Source organism: Strongylocentrotus purpuratus, unplaced genomic scaffold (assembly GCF_000002235.5).
Source record: "Strongylocentrotus purpuratus isolate Spur 01 unplaced genomic scaffold, Spur_5.0 spur5_scaffold_19, whole genome shotgun sequence".
In the NCBI taxonomy this organism is placed as follows: Eukaryota; Metazoa; Echinodermata; class Echinoidea; order Camarodonta; family Strongylocentrotidae; genus Strongylocentrotus; species Strongylocentrotus purpuratus.
Genome location: NW_022145604.1, coordinates 2,605,228 through 2,620,001, shown reverse-complemented (window position 1 = coordinate 2,620,001; position 14,774 = coordinate 2,605,228). Strand labels below are relative to the sequence as shown.

Genomic DNA, 14,774 nt, shown 5'->3' with positions numbered 1-14,774 from the left:
TAACAAATCAAATCTTTTGCTATAGTCGGATAATACCGGTAATAGGCAGGGGAATACTCTTTGACTTAATACGTCTGGAAGTTTTCAGTATTAGTTTTGCTTGTTTTGGGTTTTGGGTTTTGAAATATGCTTTTACTGTTTTTGCTGTGGGAATAAAAAAAAATATAAAAAAATTCTACCATTGGGTTTTACAGGTCCAATAATCTTTACGTTGTTTGCTGTGCGGAATAATTAGCAAAATATTAACTGTATTAGCATGCATCATCATGTGTTTGGATATCACTTTGTTGACCATAGAATATCATCCATCATATTATAGTCATATTTTGTACAATATTTTGTGACTATGAGCAAAGCAAAGCAAGTCCATAAGTTCTAAATTGTCAAAAGATGCTTTAATAATGGTTAAAATTCTTTCCTTATTTCATATCATTTACTGCATCATTGTTTAAATTCACACACTAATGTGATAAACTGTTCCACAGTGAAGAACTGCAATGACTCATAAATCAAACCCATTGAGGTATGCACTTGTAAGGACCTCCACATTTAAACATAAGTAATTTGGGGACTTTTAGAAAGAAACAATGGAAAGCAAAATCATGAAACTCTGCATAATCTACAGTATAAAGTAGAAATCGACAATTTCTATGGCTTCCACTTTGAATCATATAAAGCAATCAGGAAACTTATAGAAATAAACCATGGAAAGCAAAATCATTTTTTCTCAAACAAAATCAAAGTAAAGATTTTATAAACTATGGGTTGACAAACATGAATTCTGATACACTGAAAGTGGTGAAAATACTCCTTGGTGAAAGCTGCTACATTACATGTATGTTGTTTTTGCTACATGTACATTATGCAATATGCAGGGCTCGACACTAACAGTTGCCTAGGACACATGGGCGCCCTAAATCTAACTCTAGTCTGGACCAGTAGAATTTGGAAGTTTTTTTTTTTACATAGGGCTAATGCGTAGAAACTGTAATGAGTTCAGCCCGGACCCCTTCAAAAAAGTAATAGTGCAGAGCCCTTTATTACATGTATGTATCTTCCACTAAATGGTCATATGGGAAAAAAGGAAATAAGGGACCTGGATATAAATGGGAGAAATTATGACAGGAAGACATTATGACAGGAGCATGAGTTGGCTTTAGGTTGATGAAAGTGTAAACATAATGTTTAATTTATATGCTAAATTGTGTGATTATTGTTTGTTGGTGCATGTAATTTTGAATTATACTGCATGGAAACATTTTGCACAATTTGTACTCGTGCAGAGTTTGAGGCTTCAAGCATTTGTGTTTTCTTGTAATACTTATTTTTGGGACACATTGTGCAATGTACATGTACATGTGGACGTTTATGAACATTTATAAACAAGGAGAGATCTAGTTTCATGTTTAATTTATATGATGGGTGCTATATTTTAAAGCTTGTATTAAAATGTATTTTAATTTTTTCTTGGTGCATGTTTTGCAAGTGTATGTACATACCGCATGCCAAAGCTGTGCTTATATTATACAGTGTACATGTATGTGTCCATTTTTTTTGGGGGGGGGGGGAGAGGGGGGGGGGGTACATGTTCATGTACATTTATCAGGGCCCTGTTTTATAATAACTTGTTAATAACAAGTGTCACAGATCCATGACAAATCTGCTTGTAGCCATCAAATGTAAGGATTTCATCCTAGCTTATACATTGATTGTATCTTGTTATCGATAACAAGCTTCATGAAGCAGGGCCCTGATGATTCAGAAATATTGACATCTATGTTGTGGTAACAGGCATTCAGTAATTATTTTAAAAAAGTGTAATATAGGATTTCTATGAAGAAAAAACACTCCCCATACATGTTGTTTGCTCAAAGTGAGATGACATAAAGGCTTTATAAAAGATGATATGAGTTACCCCTTATGGCTATCGACAGATGATATGCCATAGTTAGTGCATAACAAAAAAAAATGATTAGAACTTCACAGAAATTTAATATACATGTAGTTTATATTTTTCTTCATAGTTCTTTACCCATCATTTAAATGTATGCCGGGCCTTTGAAAATGAAGGGTTTCAATATTTCTTGCAGTTTACATATTGTTTGTTATACGAGAAGGGCGTTTCTTTGTGTAAAAGTACTTATGTATATGAGTAAACATTGTTTTGGCTCGTAACAGACAGTATTACATGAAATGTGAGCCTTTTTTTAATTACCTGGTTTCAATGTTTCCACTAAACCACTTGAAGACTATTAAACAAGACTGAGCCACGTTAGAACTTACCGTCTAATTCTCTCCCAGAAGACTAATTTGTGATTCATCATATTAAATTGATAAAACATCCTCTAATTCTAGTCACATCACTGATCTGTTTTGTCCATGTATCGTGTGCTGAGAGCCAGAAGGGTGTTAACTCTGTGTTATTACATGTAGATGAGTTAATTCCCTTCTGGCTCTCAACAGACCATGCATTTATCAAGTCCCATTTGAGTAGTACCCATGGAGGATGTGTTTAATACCACTTTCATTTTAGAAGTAGAAGATCCCTCCTTATCTTTCTCATCTCATTCGATGTGGTACAAATTGTGTTAGCTGTAAAAGAGTTTAAAGAAAATGGGTGACAGTTCATTGAAATGGTAAAGGTTAGACGTTTGGATAGTCACTGTGAGATAAACATGAATGTTAGATGAATATGAATAACCTTTCAAAGGCGTGATTAGTTTTGTTTTCCATTTTATAGTTGCTGTAATGAGATCATGATTGTGATATTTCCTTCATTACTCTTATTACTCAAATATGTTTTGAATTATACTGACTATTTTTCTCTTTTCTATCTTTGGATTATCCTTCTTATTCTAATGCCTAAATATTTAGATGTTAACGAAACAAGCTGAGATGGTAGTAGCAGCAGGAACAGGTGGCTCTGGTAGCAGACCGTCATCTCGGAGAGGCAGTAACGAATCCATCGAGCATGATCTTTTAAAGGTGGGTAAACTAGAAATGATCTTGTAGCATGATAAGAATAACGTAAAAATAGTATAAGAATAGAATATGATAGTGTAGAGTCAACGCCCAAGTTCTGGCTCTATACAAATACAATAGTGGTATAAGAATACAATAGGAATGATTACTGAAAGAATAGTGCGAGATGGAAAACGGAAAAAGGAAAACATTACCAGATCCTAAAGATGACATCATCGTTGATGTATAGTGGGAGCTGGTCTGGCTAGGAATACGGAGTAGAAGACTGTAGAGGGCCTATACAGTTTTACAGTTTGGACCCATGCCCCCTTGAAATTCCATGTCTGTGTCCTTAAATTTATATTACCACTCCCATAATCCCTTCCTAACTTCACTCCCCTGAGCAATGCTCTTCTTCTTCTGTAGAAATGAGTTACGTCTCTTTAATAACGTGTGCTTTACTCCAAAGCATGTGGACACCAGTCATAGTTATCGTTGTACCCCTTTGTGATGTCATCACTGTTGCCCCTTTGCCCCTTTTTAAAGGTTTAATGTCATGTGAAGCACTGTTAGTATCATTGCAATTAAATGTATTATTTGTCCACACAAATGCCAATTGATGTAAAAATGTAATTGTAGTCCTTTCTGTTTCAAAGCCCACACCAATACTTTCTCTTTGTGTTTGTGTTTTTGAAATTGTTAATTGTAAATACAGATGCTGTCCTCGTAGATCAATAGATACTCTATATGTGGTCCCTATAATATGTAACATGCAACTGATTTCTACATGGAAGCAGTTTGATGATTATGTAGTAGTCTTTAATCGCTAGTTTTTAGTTGTGACTGTATAATATCCAGTGAGAAATAATTAAAATGATAATTTCATACTTGAGATGTACGTGCAGACAAATGTGATAAAAGTGGGGAATATATTGATGGCTTGAGATGTTTTTGCAAAGTATACATTGTTTGTAGGCAAAGAGACACATCTTGGAGCACATAATGAGCTCTAGAAATCATAATTTGATATCTTTACATGACTTGAAGTCATTGGGAGTATAAACCTATTTATAAACAGAATAAATTTAGCACTATGACAAGAGGGAGGTGGGGGCAGTGGCAAAGGTACATCTTTGTACTTCACCTAGCCACATGTCAACACATTTTTGACATTTTATGACATTTGCTCGTCATCCTCGGATTAGCCTTTGTCTCAGGCCAGGGGATTTGTCCCTGCTCTCATTGGAACGGTGGTGCTTAGAGTCTGGGGTAGGTAAACTAATCCCCTGAGAAAAGGAGATTTGGTAGCTGACCAGCACCAGTCTGAACACTGAAAGCACCTTCTTTTTGGAGTCAGGGAAACCCCCTGCTTGGTAGCCTGTGAATGAGACTATTAAATACAAAATGGGAGCATGCAGGGTCTAGAAAGTAGACTAATCTCAAGTTGGCTATCTGTTAGTTTCTATGGTATGTCACAAGGGTTTGGTAATGGACTTTAAGCAGTGAATACAAAATAGCTATGTTTACATAGGACTGTCATAGATTTAAACTTTAAGCTTCCAAAACGTCAAAGTTTTAAATGTCAACCGACAAACGTGTAAAATGGGGGTTCACACAGGTCCAAAACGATGTGCACTCAAAGTTTAAATTACAAGCCGGGCAAACAGTCATTGTCACTACAAACTGGGGAAATCTTGAATTCCACTCAGCACGTAACTGGGGGTACGCTTATGCTCAACTTTTTCTGGCCAGAATGAGGCATTTGTTACGCGTTTAGTTCGAAACACGGTTGCGTCCTTTCTCATTATTGTAGAATCACAGAATCACAGCGATTGTAATAGTAAACTAACGAAAAGGTGCGTTATGGATCGGAGATTCTGGGGAAGCATAAACGCACAATCATTTGTAAATGCGTTTAAATGGGGTCAATGTAGCATGTTGCTGCAGGCTCTGCACTGCACTTCTCTGGCTCCTCCAGGCATGATTCTGGCTCTGAGCCAGAATCATGCCTGGAGGAGCCAGAGAAGTGAGCATAAACCGTACATCGTGAACTGCAATTACGATAAGCGTTTACGATGAGCGTTTCAAATCGCTCATTCTGCCTTCAAAATTGAGCATAAACGTACCCTAAGTGATGACTCCTACTGCTCATAGTTATCGCATTAACCATAAGATTGCTCATAAAACTTTGAGGAAACTTAACGTTTCTTTAATGAGTGTGTCCACGCAGACCTTAACTAAATGTTTACCAACTCTCGTGTGAACCTGCCTAATGGTTGCCACGATTAGGTTCTATCTCTATCCAGGATATTCTTTACTTTTGATTGGTCATTGAGACTTATAATAGCTGCCTCAAATTTAATGCCCTAACACAATACCCCAGTTACAGAGAGAGAGAGAGAGAGAGAGACAAAATATTATTCTACCCTAATGGCTGAGATTTGATCGGTTATTTGGCGTTTTTGAGTAGGTTTGGTGGTGTGAATGGGGTTTAATGAATGCAAGATGAGACTAGAGGAGGGGGGAAAGGGGGGTAGGGGGAGTCTCTCCTAAAAGTTTTTAAAATAATTTGTAACACAGATTGAAGACATTGAAGGATCCTGTGTTTTGGGGGTGTAAATCTGATAAAATGTCTTATGGTGACTTTATATTTGTAAAGAGATATATCTGAAAAGTTTAATCTTTGTATATGTGCATCAATTATTTTATAGCAATATGTAGACCTAAATGTACATATGTCATATTTTGTTCAGGTATATTTATAAACCATAAACATGTAGAATGTTATTGTTGTAACTTAATTTGTTTTACAGACAAAGCATGCAGTGTCAACACCATTGTACTTGTTGAATTTCTTAATTACTCTTAACTCCTCGTTGATAATATTTACGTTGTCATTGTTTACCCTTTACTTCACGACCTTTGACACACATTAAACAGGGGTCAGCAATCTCTGAAGAGGTTCACGTAGCACCCCAAAGGGGTGGCATAGACCCCCGAGAATTGGAGCCACTGAAGGTTGGTTAATGCTGCTTCTTTAATGATATTGGCTCACACAGTTTCACTCTATTTCTAACAACAGCAGCAATCATGGAAACAGCAAACAGCAAAATCATTTGCATTTAACCTTTGACCCCTGAACAGCAAGTCCCATCACATTTCCAAGATGACATTTACCCCTTGACCTTTGACACCTAGGGGTCAACCAACAATCATGTCTGTAATTATAACTCATTTCCTAACTTACATTATATCCCCTCTACCCCTCATTTTTTAAAACAATGTTGTATGTGTTTTGACCCTGTGTGACCCTTTGACCTTTGACACCCAGGGGTCAGCAAACGGGGATGAGGTCCAGTCTGAATCCCAAACGGGAGGATTGGACTTGGAAGAACAAGAGTTACTGAAGGTTTGTTACCATGGCAATTAAGGGTAAACATGCTATGCTCTGTTAAATGCTTCTGTTTATTTTTTCTTGGACATCGTAGGTCTGGGAACTTTTATTTCTGCTTGACCTTTGAACTGTTATACAGGTGCATCATGGGAGTTAATCTCTTCTAACCCTGTCTTGGAGAACTTTGTTTTCTTTTTTAGCCAATCTACTTCTCCATACTGTGTAAATATAAAACTGCCTATAGGGGACTTTAGATTTCTAGAGCTTCAGGTAAAAAAATGGGGAATTTTGGAAAATGTTTTAAAACACTGGATAATCCCAATTAACCCTTTTGATTCCAGTAGTGAAATGAACAGCTTAAGAACTTTATTTTTGTTTTGGTGGTGGATTGTACAGAAAGCACTTAATTTGCCATAGAAATTACAAACCTCAGAAACCTGCAAGTTCAAAAAATATTCTTTATTAACCTTTAATATAGAGAATGCTTCATAACATTGTTTATGAAAATAATTTTACATTAAAAAGGAAACAAGCAATGCAGGATTGTATTCTTTATAAAAAATGAGAATGAAATAAGAACCCTTTTCAATTCTTAGGCACTTCAATACGCTTGTATGTGTACATACAGGTATCATACCGGAGCACATGAATTTCCTTGTTTCCTTTTGTGTGTTTGCCTTATTATTAAACTTCGCCATTTAGAGAGACAACTAATTTAGCAACTGGGTTTTACATTTGTGATAGTTACACCGTTAGAGACATATTTTCTCCAATGTCCAAGTAGATTCAGTTTCATTGATATGCCAGATTGATTGTAATACTACCAGTAGTGTTCATATTCCGGCGTAGTTTAGCGCACGTAAACTAGTTTGTGCATTATGGCAACTAACCCATCACAAGTAGATTTAGATTTAACCTCACTGCATTTTTACCTTTCAGCAATGAGCCTGGTTCCACTTTATAAATGTAGAGTTGCAGATCTTGATATTGCAGTTAAAGTTATCAAGTTTATGGAACTAGGCTTTTATACTAATACTACATGTAAATTTACAGTACATGGTAATGTATTTCAGATTACATATACATGTAGTTAGACATTGACTTATATAAACAAACATTTGTCAAAACTATTTCATGTACAAAAGTTGTGAAGTAATATTATCAAGACATTCTTTCCATATGGGTAATTCTATTGTTATTTCGGTACAGTGCAAACAGCTATAAAGAGAAGAAATACCTTTCGTATGAGGAAGGATAAAGCATAAAAGTGTTCATGTTTACATGCATGATAGCTGAGGAAGTAATATATAGGTAAAGGAGAGATGGAAATTGATCTGTCTACGGCTTTCTTTCAGCCTCGGCATAAAAATGCATATTTTTGCTGGTATTGATAGCATCAGTCATTGTTTAATACAATGCGGATATGAAACCATCCAATGGAAGTTTAAGTGGTAATAATATTTGAACATGGGAACTGAATTATATTCTCAATACATTTGGATCATTGCTTTGAAGCTTAACAAAAAGATTGACATAAAGCTATTATGCACCATAGCATTGATATGATAATTGGTCATTCATGTATTCTGCTTATAAAATAAAGATCCCAAAATGTATTTTGAGGTCATATTTTGTAGCTGAATATATACATGTACTGCTTTAAATGCCCAATTTCTATTTTTTTTTATATACAGGATTTTTTTTAATGAATGTATTTTATTATCATTATTACTTTTATTGTTTGTCTGTTTGAAGCCAGAAGGGCTTAATTATATCCTTAATCACAGAGTTTAAATGCCCTTCTAGCTTTCAAAAGATGATTCACAGCATAATACATGTATTTTAATCACCTGGGTATATGAATGTTATGCCATAGCCCATAGGTACAAGTACATGTAATCTGCACCCTACTTGTATACCATTTAGATTTAGTGTGTGAACCGATTGCATGACCACATTAATGGTGTTTAAAGTATTTGTTGTAGTGTGCTTGCTAAAAGGGCAGTCGCAGGAATATTCCTAGTAGAATGATGTGAAGAGGAATTATCCATGTAACGACCTTTTGCTGGCACACAAGATCAAGTAGATTTAATTGTATGTTTAATCACAGATTAATCAGCATGCTAGTTGCCTTCACCATTTAGATACATTAGTATGCGTATGCTTTGACTGTTGGCTTATGGGTAGAGATTGAGTGACACACTATGATGTGTTGACTCTCACGCATATATTTAAAAAAAATTCCCCTCTTTTCTCCCCTTGTCTCAAAAGGGTGCATGAAGCTTGGTAAGTTTCATACAAATTTGAATATACACACTTTCAAGATAATGGAGGAAGATGAGGAGGAGGAGGGGGGTAAAAAATGTATGTGTAAAAGCCCATGTGTTACGTACAAAATGTACACAGGCATGTTGATGGATAGATGATAAGCACAGCTGTAGGTAGTTCCACATATTTATTATCAAATGCACCTAAAATCTCACTCTTGCAGAGGAAGTGGAAAATAACACATTTATGGGAAGATGTGCCAAGTTTCATAAAACTGTCAAAGTTCAAAGACTTCTGAAAACGAGTGTTAAACTCTATCTAGACTTAACACAGGTTTCATTTTGATGTTCACGAACTTAAACTATGACAGTTTTGAGAGACTGGCCTATGTTATTTCATGAATGCTATATTACTAACACCAAATGCTTTCTTCTGACAGCATACCCACATTTATTTGTGATATATCTGAGCTTTAGTATTTTTTTTTGCAGATAGATGTTACTTTTGATATTTATCATAACTGGTATAAATATTTAGCAAGTAATATCTAGAAGTTACTTTCTTCTTCTAATACTTCTGCTCTATCTATCTTCTGTGGATTTTTTCTTCTTCATAGTTTCGACCATCCTTCTTTGAGTATTTTGGATATCAGAAACAGAGTATAAGTCATAAAAGTCGTCACACTCTTGTACATTAATAAACAAGACATCACATGTTTGCATCATGATTGATTAAGTTGTTGTGTATTTCATTTCATGATTATGAAATACCTATTATTTGTATAGTTTGTTTAGAGTTTTGGAAATTGCAATTGTAAGAATTGATTATTCTAACTGCATTTTTATTCTCTTAAATGAATTTATGATGAACTGCAAGCATGGTGTCTCAATTTTAGTTTTGCAATTCAGTGCGTGACCGATAGATTGATTATTTGGGATGTGTTTTTTAATAAATCAGAGTAGAATAATTTAAATATCTATCTTTTAATCGAGGAATTATTAAAAAGTCCTCACCATGAATAAAATGATCTGTATCGTAATCATGACTGACATCCAAAAGATTGCTACTTGTACCAAAACTCTTCGTTTCATCTTTAGCATTTAACATCACCATTATCATCATCATCATTACCACTTTTATTATCCCCCTCATTATCATCACCACCACAACTATCATCATTACCATCATCACCACCACCACCATCATTATCAATACCACTATCATTATCATCATCATCATCACTATCATCATTATCATCATCACCATCACCACCATCATCATCATCATCATCACTATCATCATTATCATCATCACCATCACCACCATCATCATCATCATCATCATCATCATCACCACCACCACCATCATTATCATTATTACCACAATCCTCATCATCATCACCATCACCATCATCATTACCACTATCATCATCATCATCATCATCACCACCATCATCATCATCATCTCCTGGTAATACTTACTTCTCCAATTTAATACCAACATCGTTTCCTCTCCCACCTTCTCACCAAATCATCTTTAACCTTTACACTGCTGGTACTCTATCCTCTAGGATGCGGTTGCTGATCTGGAAGAGAAGTACAAGAAGTCGATGATGACCAACGCCCAGCTGGACAATGAGAAGTCCACCCTGGTCTACGAAGTGGACTGTCTCAAGGATGTCCTGGCAGATCAGGAGGAACATATGATGGAACTGAGCAGAGAAGCCAGAGATAAACATAGAGTAAGATCAAGATAGTCCTCCTACAAGCATTGAAGGAGAGACGTAAACACTGGACCGTGCAGCTCAATTAGATGGAATATGTCAAAATAGACTGCTCAACTCATGGTTGTTTGATGACCATCTTGAAAGAAATCTTGATAGAAATCGTTCATTGTACTCTCGTTCATTATACTATCGTTGAGGCTGTGTGTATCTATCGCACTCAGACTAACAGCTTCGTGTGATATACAACATCCTCATCTCTTGCGCATGCATCATTTGTATACTATTAATCCAATAAGTTTAAAAACACCAAATGAACCTTCAGGAATAAAATATCAAGATTATTCATTATTTGTTTTTATTGTCAAATTTAGCCTTTCTTGGAAGAATACTTCCCACCTCTTGTGCATTATAATAGTCATCCATGCATTTGATTTCAGGCTGCTTTTTGCATATATGATTTCTATGCTAACTTTTTACATTATATTGATACCTCACTGATTTTCAATTGTTTTCTCTTTTCATATTCTTCAGGACTTAGAATCCAAGAAGCGTGAGAGTGTAGGATTAAAGAGAGAAGTAGAAATTCTGAGGGAAATGGTGGAACAAAGAGATCAACTCATTTCAGTAAGTGTAATCTAACCATTTACTCTTGCGTGTATTATATCATCATATTTGTGGAAACCAAGAAACTAGATGGAGATTAACGGCGTCAAATTTCGAGACTGGCTTTTAGAAATTGATTGATGCTTCCGACCAAGTCACAGTTGCCTACGGGCATTAAGTTCACTTTATCTAATTTGCATCCATAATAGATTTAAAGTAGTCACTCTCTATATTGGTGGGCCGATGATTCCTGCAAGGAAATCTGCTGGGGTATTAATTAGGCTCTGGGCTTCATTTGTGTTGAATAATAATAGGAATAATAATGATAATAGGTCTCAGATACCCAGGGTAGCCTCATCAGTATTAATACTGTTCTTCCTGAGGAGGGCCATGCAATCAATATAAACCAGGCTTTAGCAGAGCTACCATTAAAAAGGTGCTCAAGCATGTAATGAATTTCTTCCTACCAGGTACCTATTTACCTCACCTGGGTAGAGTGGCAAATGTATGCTAATATCTTGCCAAAAGACATTAGTACCGTGGTGGGACTCGAACCGTAAACCATTCGTTCTGAGTTAATTTAGTTAATTAAATGGTCAGGCCAAGGTTGAAGTTTGGAATGTCGTTAGGCGAGTCTGTTGAACTTAGAGCAGTTGTCGCCATGGTATATGTCTAAGAATCTGTAGCCCCTTGTATGAAGGTGTGACCTCATTTACTGTCTTTTCATTGATCAGAATTGTTGAAGATGAGTAGTTTAAACACTTGACTGGAAATGGGAAGGTCACGGGTTTGAACATGTGTGTCCTCAAGCAAGGCCTTTTATCTACATTGCTTCTCTTCACCCAAGTGTTGAAGTAGTACCATGTAGGATATGAACATTAAAAAGTCACATGGCTGGCATACTCCTCAGGAAGTGGAGTGTGTACATGTGCAGATAGCAATTGAAACTTTGACTGGGTTAATGATATAAAGCGCTTTGAAAATAAATGTAGTGTTAAGTGCTTTACAACTGTGAACATTATTATTATTATAAACTGTTGTTCTTTTCCTACCTCTCAATAAACAGGAACATGGTCTATTACTAGTAGGAGAAGAGAAAGACGGTGACTCGTCTAAACCTGTGCAAGCGAAGGTCGGAACCATTGTGGTCGTGTCGCCCGAGGCAGCGGAACTCCTGGAGATGGTCGGTGACGGAGCCCTTGATGTCAGGCTAAAGAAATTTGTGGAGGAGAGGAAAGAACTTCTAGAGCAGGTCCGTAAACGAAGGATTATTTCATTATAACGGTGCAATGCCTGGCTGGAATAATCCTTTGGGAGGGGAGCATGTCTACTATCTTTTGTGGATTAGCAATTGAAAACCAATGTTTTTGTTAATCTCTAAACAAATGATTTTTTTTTGTTTTCAATGTAGGGATGACATTTACAAGATTTTTAATTTTTCATTTGTCCCAACTCATTTTAAAACCAAGCTTTACTTGTTTTTATTATCATGATGTTCGTAATTTTTTATTTTTTTTATTTTTTTTTTTACTTGTATTTATATTTTATGTGGTTTTAATGAGTGAATAAATGATGAATGAAACTGTTTTGCTTTGACCCACAGATCAGAAAACTCAAAATTGATCTGGAGGAGTCCAAAGAGAGAGCAGAGAATGCTGAACGAAGGAGAGCAAACCCAATTACAATAAATGGACCAGATTTAGATGCAGTTGATGTACAAAGTGAGTTTACACTCTCAATTAGTCAATAGAATGTTTAGTTAGTAACATTTGTACCCCACTGAATTTTCCTCAAGTCGGCTATTTCTGTCGCTGTATATGATAACTTGAGGTTCAGTTCCACTTGCGTTATCTTTTGATTTAGAATGCTATTCATCTGAACATGGCCATATCCATACATGTAATGCATTACCTAAAAGAGTAGAATCACTCACAAATTGAATCAATTTCTAGTGTAGTACGTTATTTTGTTAATGACAGATTTAAAAAAAACAAAAAAACAATTTCTTTACACTTGCAACATGTGGAATTTTAACATTACTTTTGTTCATGTACGCATTGGTAATAGTCAACCTTAACTACATGTACATAAGATTTCCATTTCTTTGTGCAATATCCCCTTTCAAATGTCTGTCAGATAATGATTATATATTCCTATATATTTCTTGTAGGAGAAGCAACGAAACAAGTCGGTGAATACAAGTTCAAGCTACAAAAAGCAGAACAGGATATCACAAATCTAGGAGGACAGGTAAGTAGACCTCTGCAAAAATTTCTTGTCACATTTAAAGGACTGAATTAATAAAGGAGTTTTCACCATGTAAGGACAATCATTCACATTTTGTGATTTTGGCTCAATAACTTCTGGTTCAGAGCCCTAACAAATATACCAGATGCCTGAGTAGAAAGGGTCAAAATGTCTGCATACACTGCATCCACCTTTTCTCATGCATGACCATATTGCGTTTTAACTTTGATGCTAGGAATTTGCAAAGGAAACTTTACGGATCCGGTAACTTTGTCTCAGATTCTGAAAAAAATCCTGGATTTAGCTCATGCTGCAATCATAATTATAAACCTAAAGTCAGTCAGGAACCCCATGACTTTTACAAGCCGATCGCCTGTCTGATTATCAAGATATTTATGATTGGAATTACAAATTTTAAAAATCGTTTGCCAAACGGTTTTCATAACACTACAGTCTATTGGGAAAACGAGTATGGTAAAACCGGTCTCTCAAAGACTTTAACATTTTTGAGGCACTTCTTGATCATTTTGAAGTGCAATTTTTTTTAGGGCTTCAATATTACACCATATCACAGACACTGATAACACGTAGGGCCATGTATCTCAGATTTAACATTGTTAAATGATGCCTTTAAAAGTCCATAAATTGGCAACACAGTGAGAGATTATGAATGATTACTTTTGATCAAAATTGGCAATGCCCTTGACTTTTTGACAAAGACCTACATGTTTACTGTTCTTAGAGACATTACATTTTGTTTGAACAATTCAGTAACAAATGAAAAACATTATTGTTGCCAATTTGAACAACATCGTGTAATCAATTTAGCCCTTAAATTAAATCCTGTCTTAAAAAATAATTAAACCATGGCTTTAAAGAGAAAGTTGAGTTCTGGGGAGAGGTGAACAATTATTTGTGAGCATTTTCAATGCTATTATTCAAGTGTGGAAGAATATCAGAGAAAAGCATGGCTCTTCAAATGCCTTCATATTCTAAATATGACGTGTAACACTTTTTCATTTTTCTCAATAAACCATTCAATTCAGGTCAAATATAAATTGGTTTTGTCTTTTCTTTTTTTTCTAGGTTGTCAGACTTGAAGGACAGGTCAGAAGATATAAAACATCAGCGGACGTAGCAGAAAAGAACGAAGAAGATCTTAAACTAGAAAAGAGAAAAATGTCAAGAGAGGTAATTATATTTTAACCTTAGTGGTTCTGTGTTTTTGTTCCTTAGTTTGTTGATCACCATAATTTTAGTTGGTATTTTACTCCTTCAGCTGTTAATTTAGGATGTAGGGTTCTTGCACTTCTCTTGAATAGTGAAGATTTAGTTATGTTCACATTTCATAAGCATACATTATGTAGGTAGGTTACTAAATCTCACTTATTTATTTATTTGATAGTTCACACTTCTGTACCAGTAAAGTGATGTTAACAACCGTTAAAAACAAGATTGATGGCAGTATTTGCTGTGTATTTCAGTCAGATCTGGGAGAAACTTCTTGACACATGGGGTTCTTCTTTCTTGCACAATCGTGGATGTACCTTGACAAGATAGATCAGGGACCCGTTT

The 14,774-nt window shown here is 35.6% G+C and overlaps 1 protein-coding gene across 4 annotated transcripts in view; it reads left to right on the top strand.

Moving 5' to 3' along the window:
* LOC577253 (leucine-rich repeat flightless-interacting protein 2) overlaps window positions 1–14,774 on the top strand; it is a 43,493-nt gene that overhangs the window by 21,375 nt on the left and 7,344 nt on the right. For 2 of the 4 annotated variants that reach the window (XM_030990029.1, XM_030990026.1), the window contains 8 exons: window positions 2,875–2,985; window positions 5,902–5,979; window positions 10,194–10,364; window positions 10,881–10,973; window positions 12,019–12,204; window positions 12,556–12,673; window positions 13,123–13,202; window positions 14,286–14,390. In XM_030990029.1, the coding sequence (XP_030845889.1) occupies window positions 2,875–2,985; window positions 5,902–5,979; window positions 10,194–10,364; window positions 10,881–10,973; window positions 12,019–12,204; window positions 12,556–12,673; window positions 13,123–13,202; window positions 14,286–14,390 (942 nt within the window). Of the gene's footprint in view, window positions 1–2,874; window positions 2,986–5,901; window positions 5,980–6,292; window positions 6,371–10,193; window positions 10,365–10,880; window positions 10,974–12,018; window positions 12,205–12,555; window positions 12,674–13,122; window positions 13,203–14,285; window positions 14,391–14,774 lie in introns of all 4 variants that reach the window. The other 2 variants (XM_030990027.1, XM_030990028.1) reach the window with 2 other exon arrangements.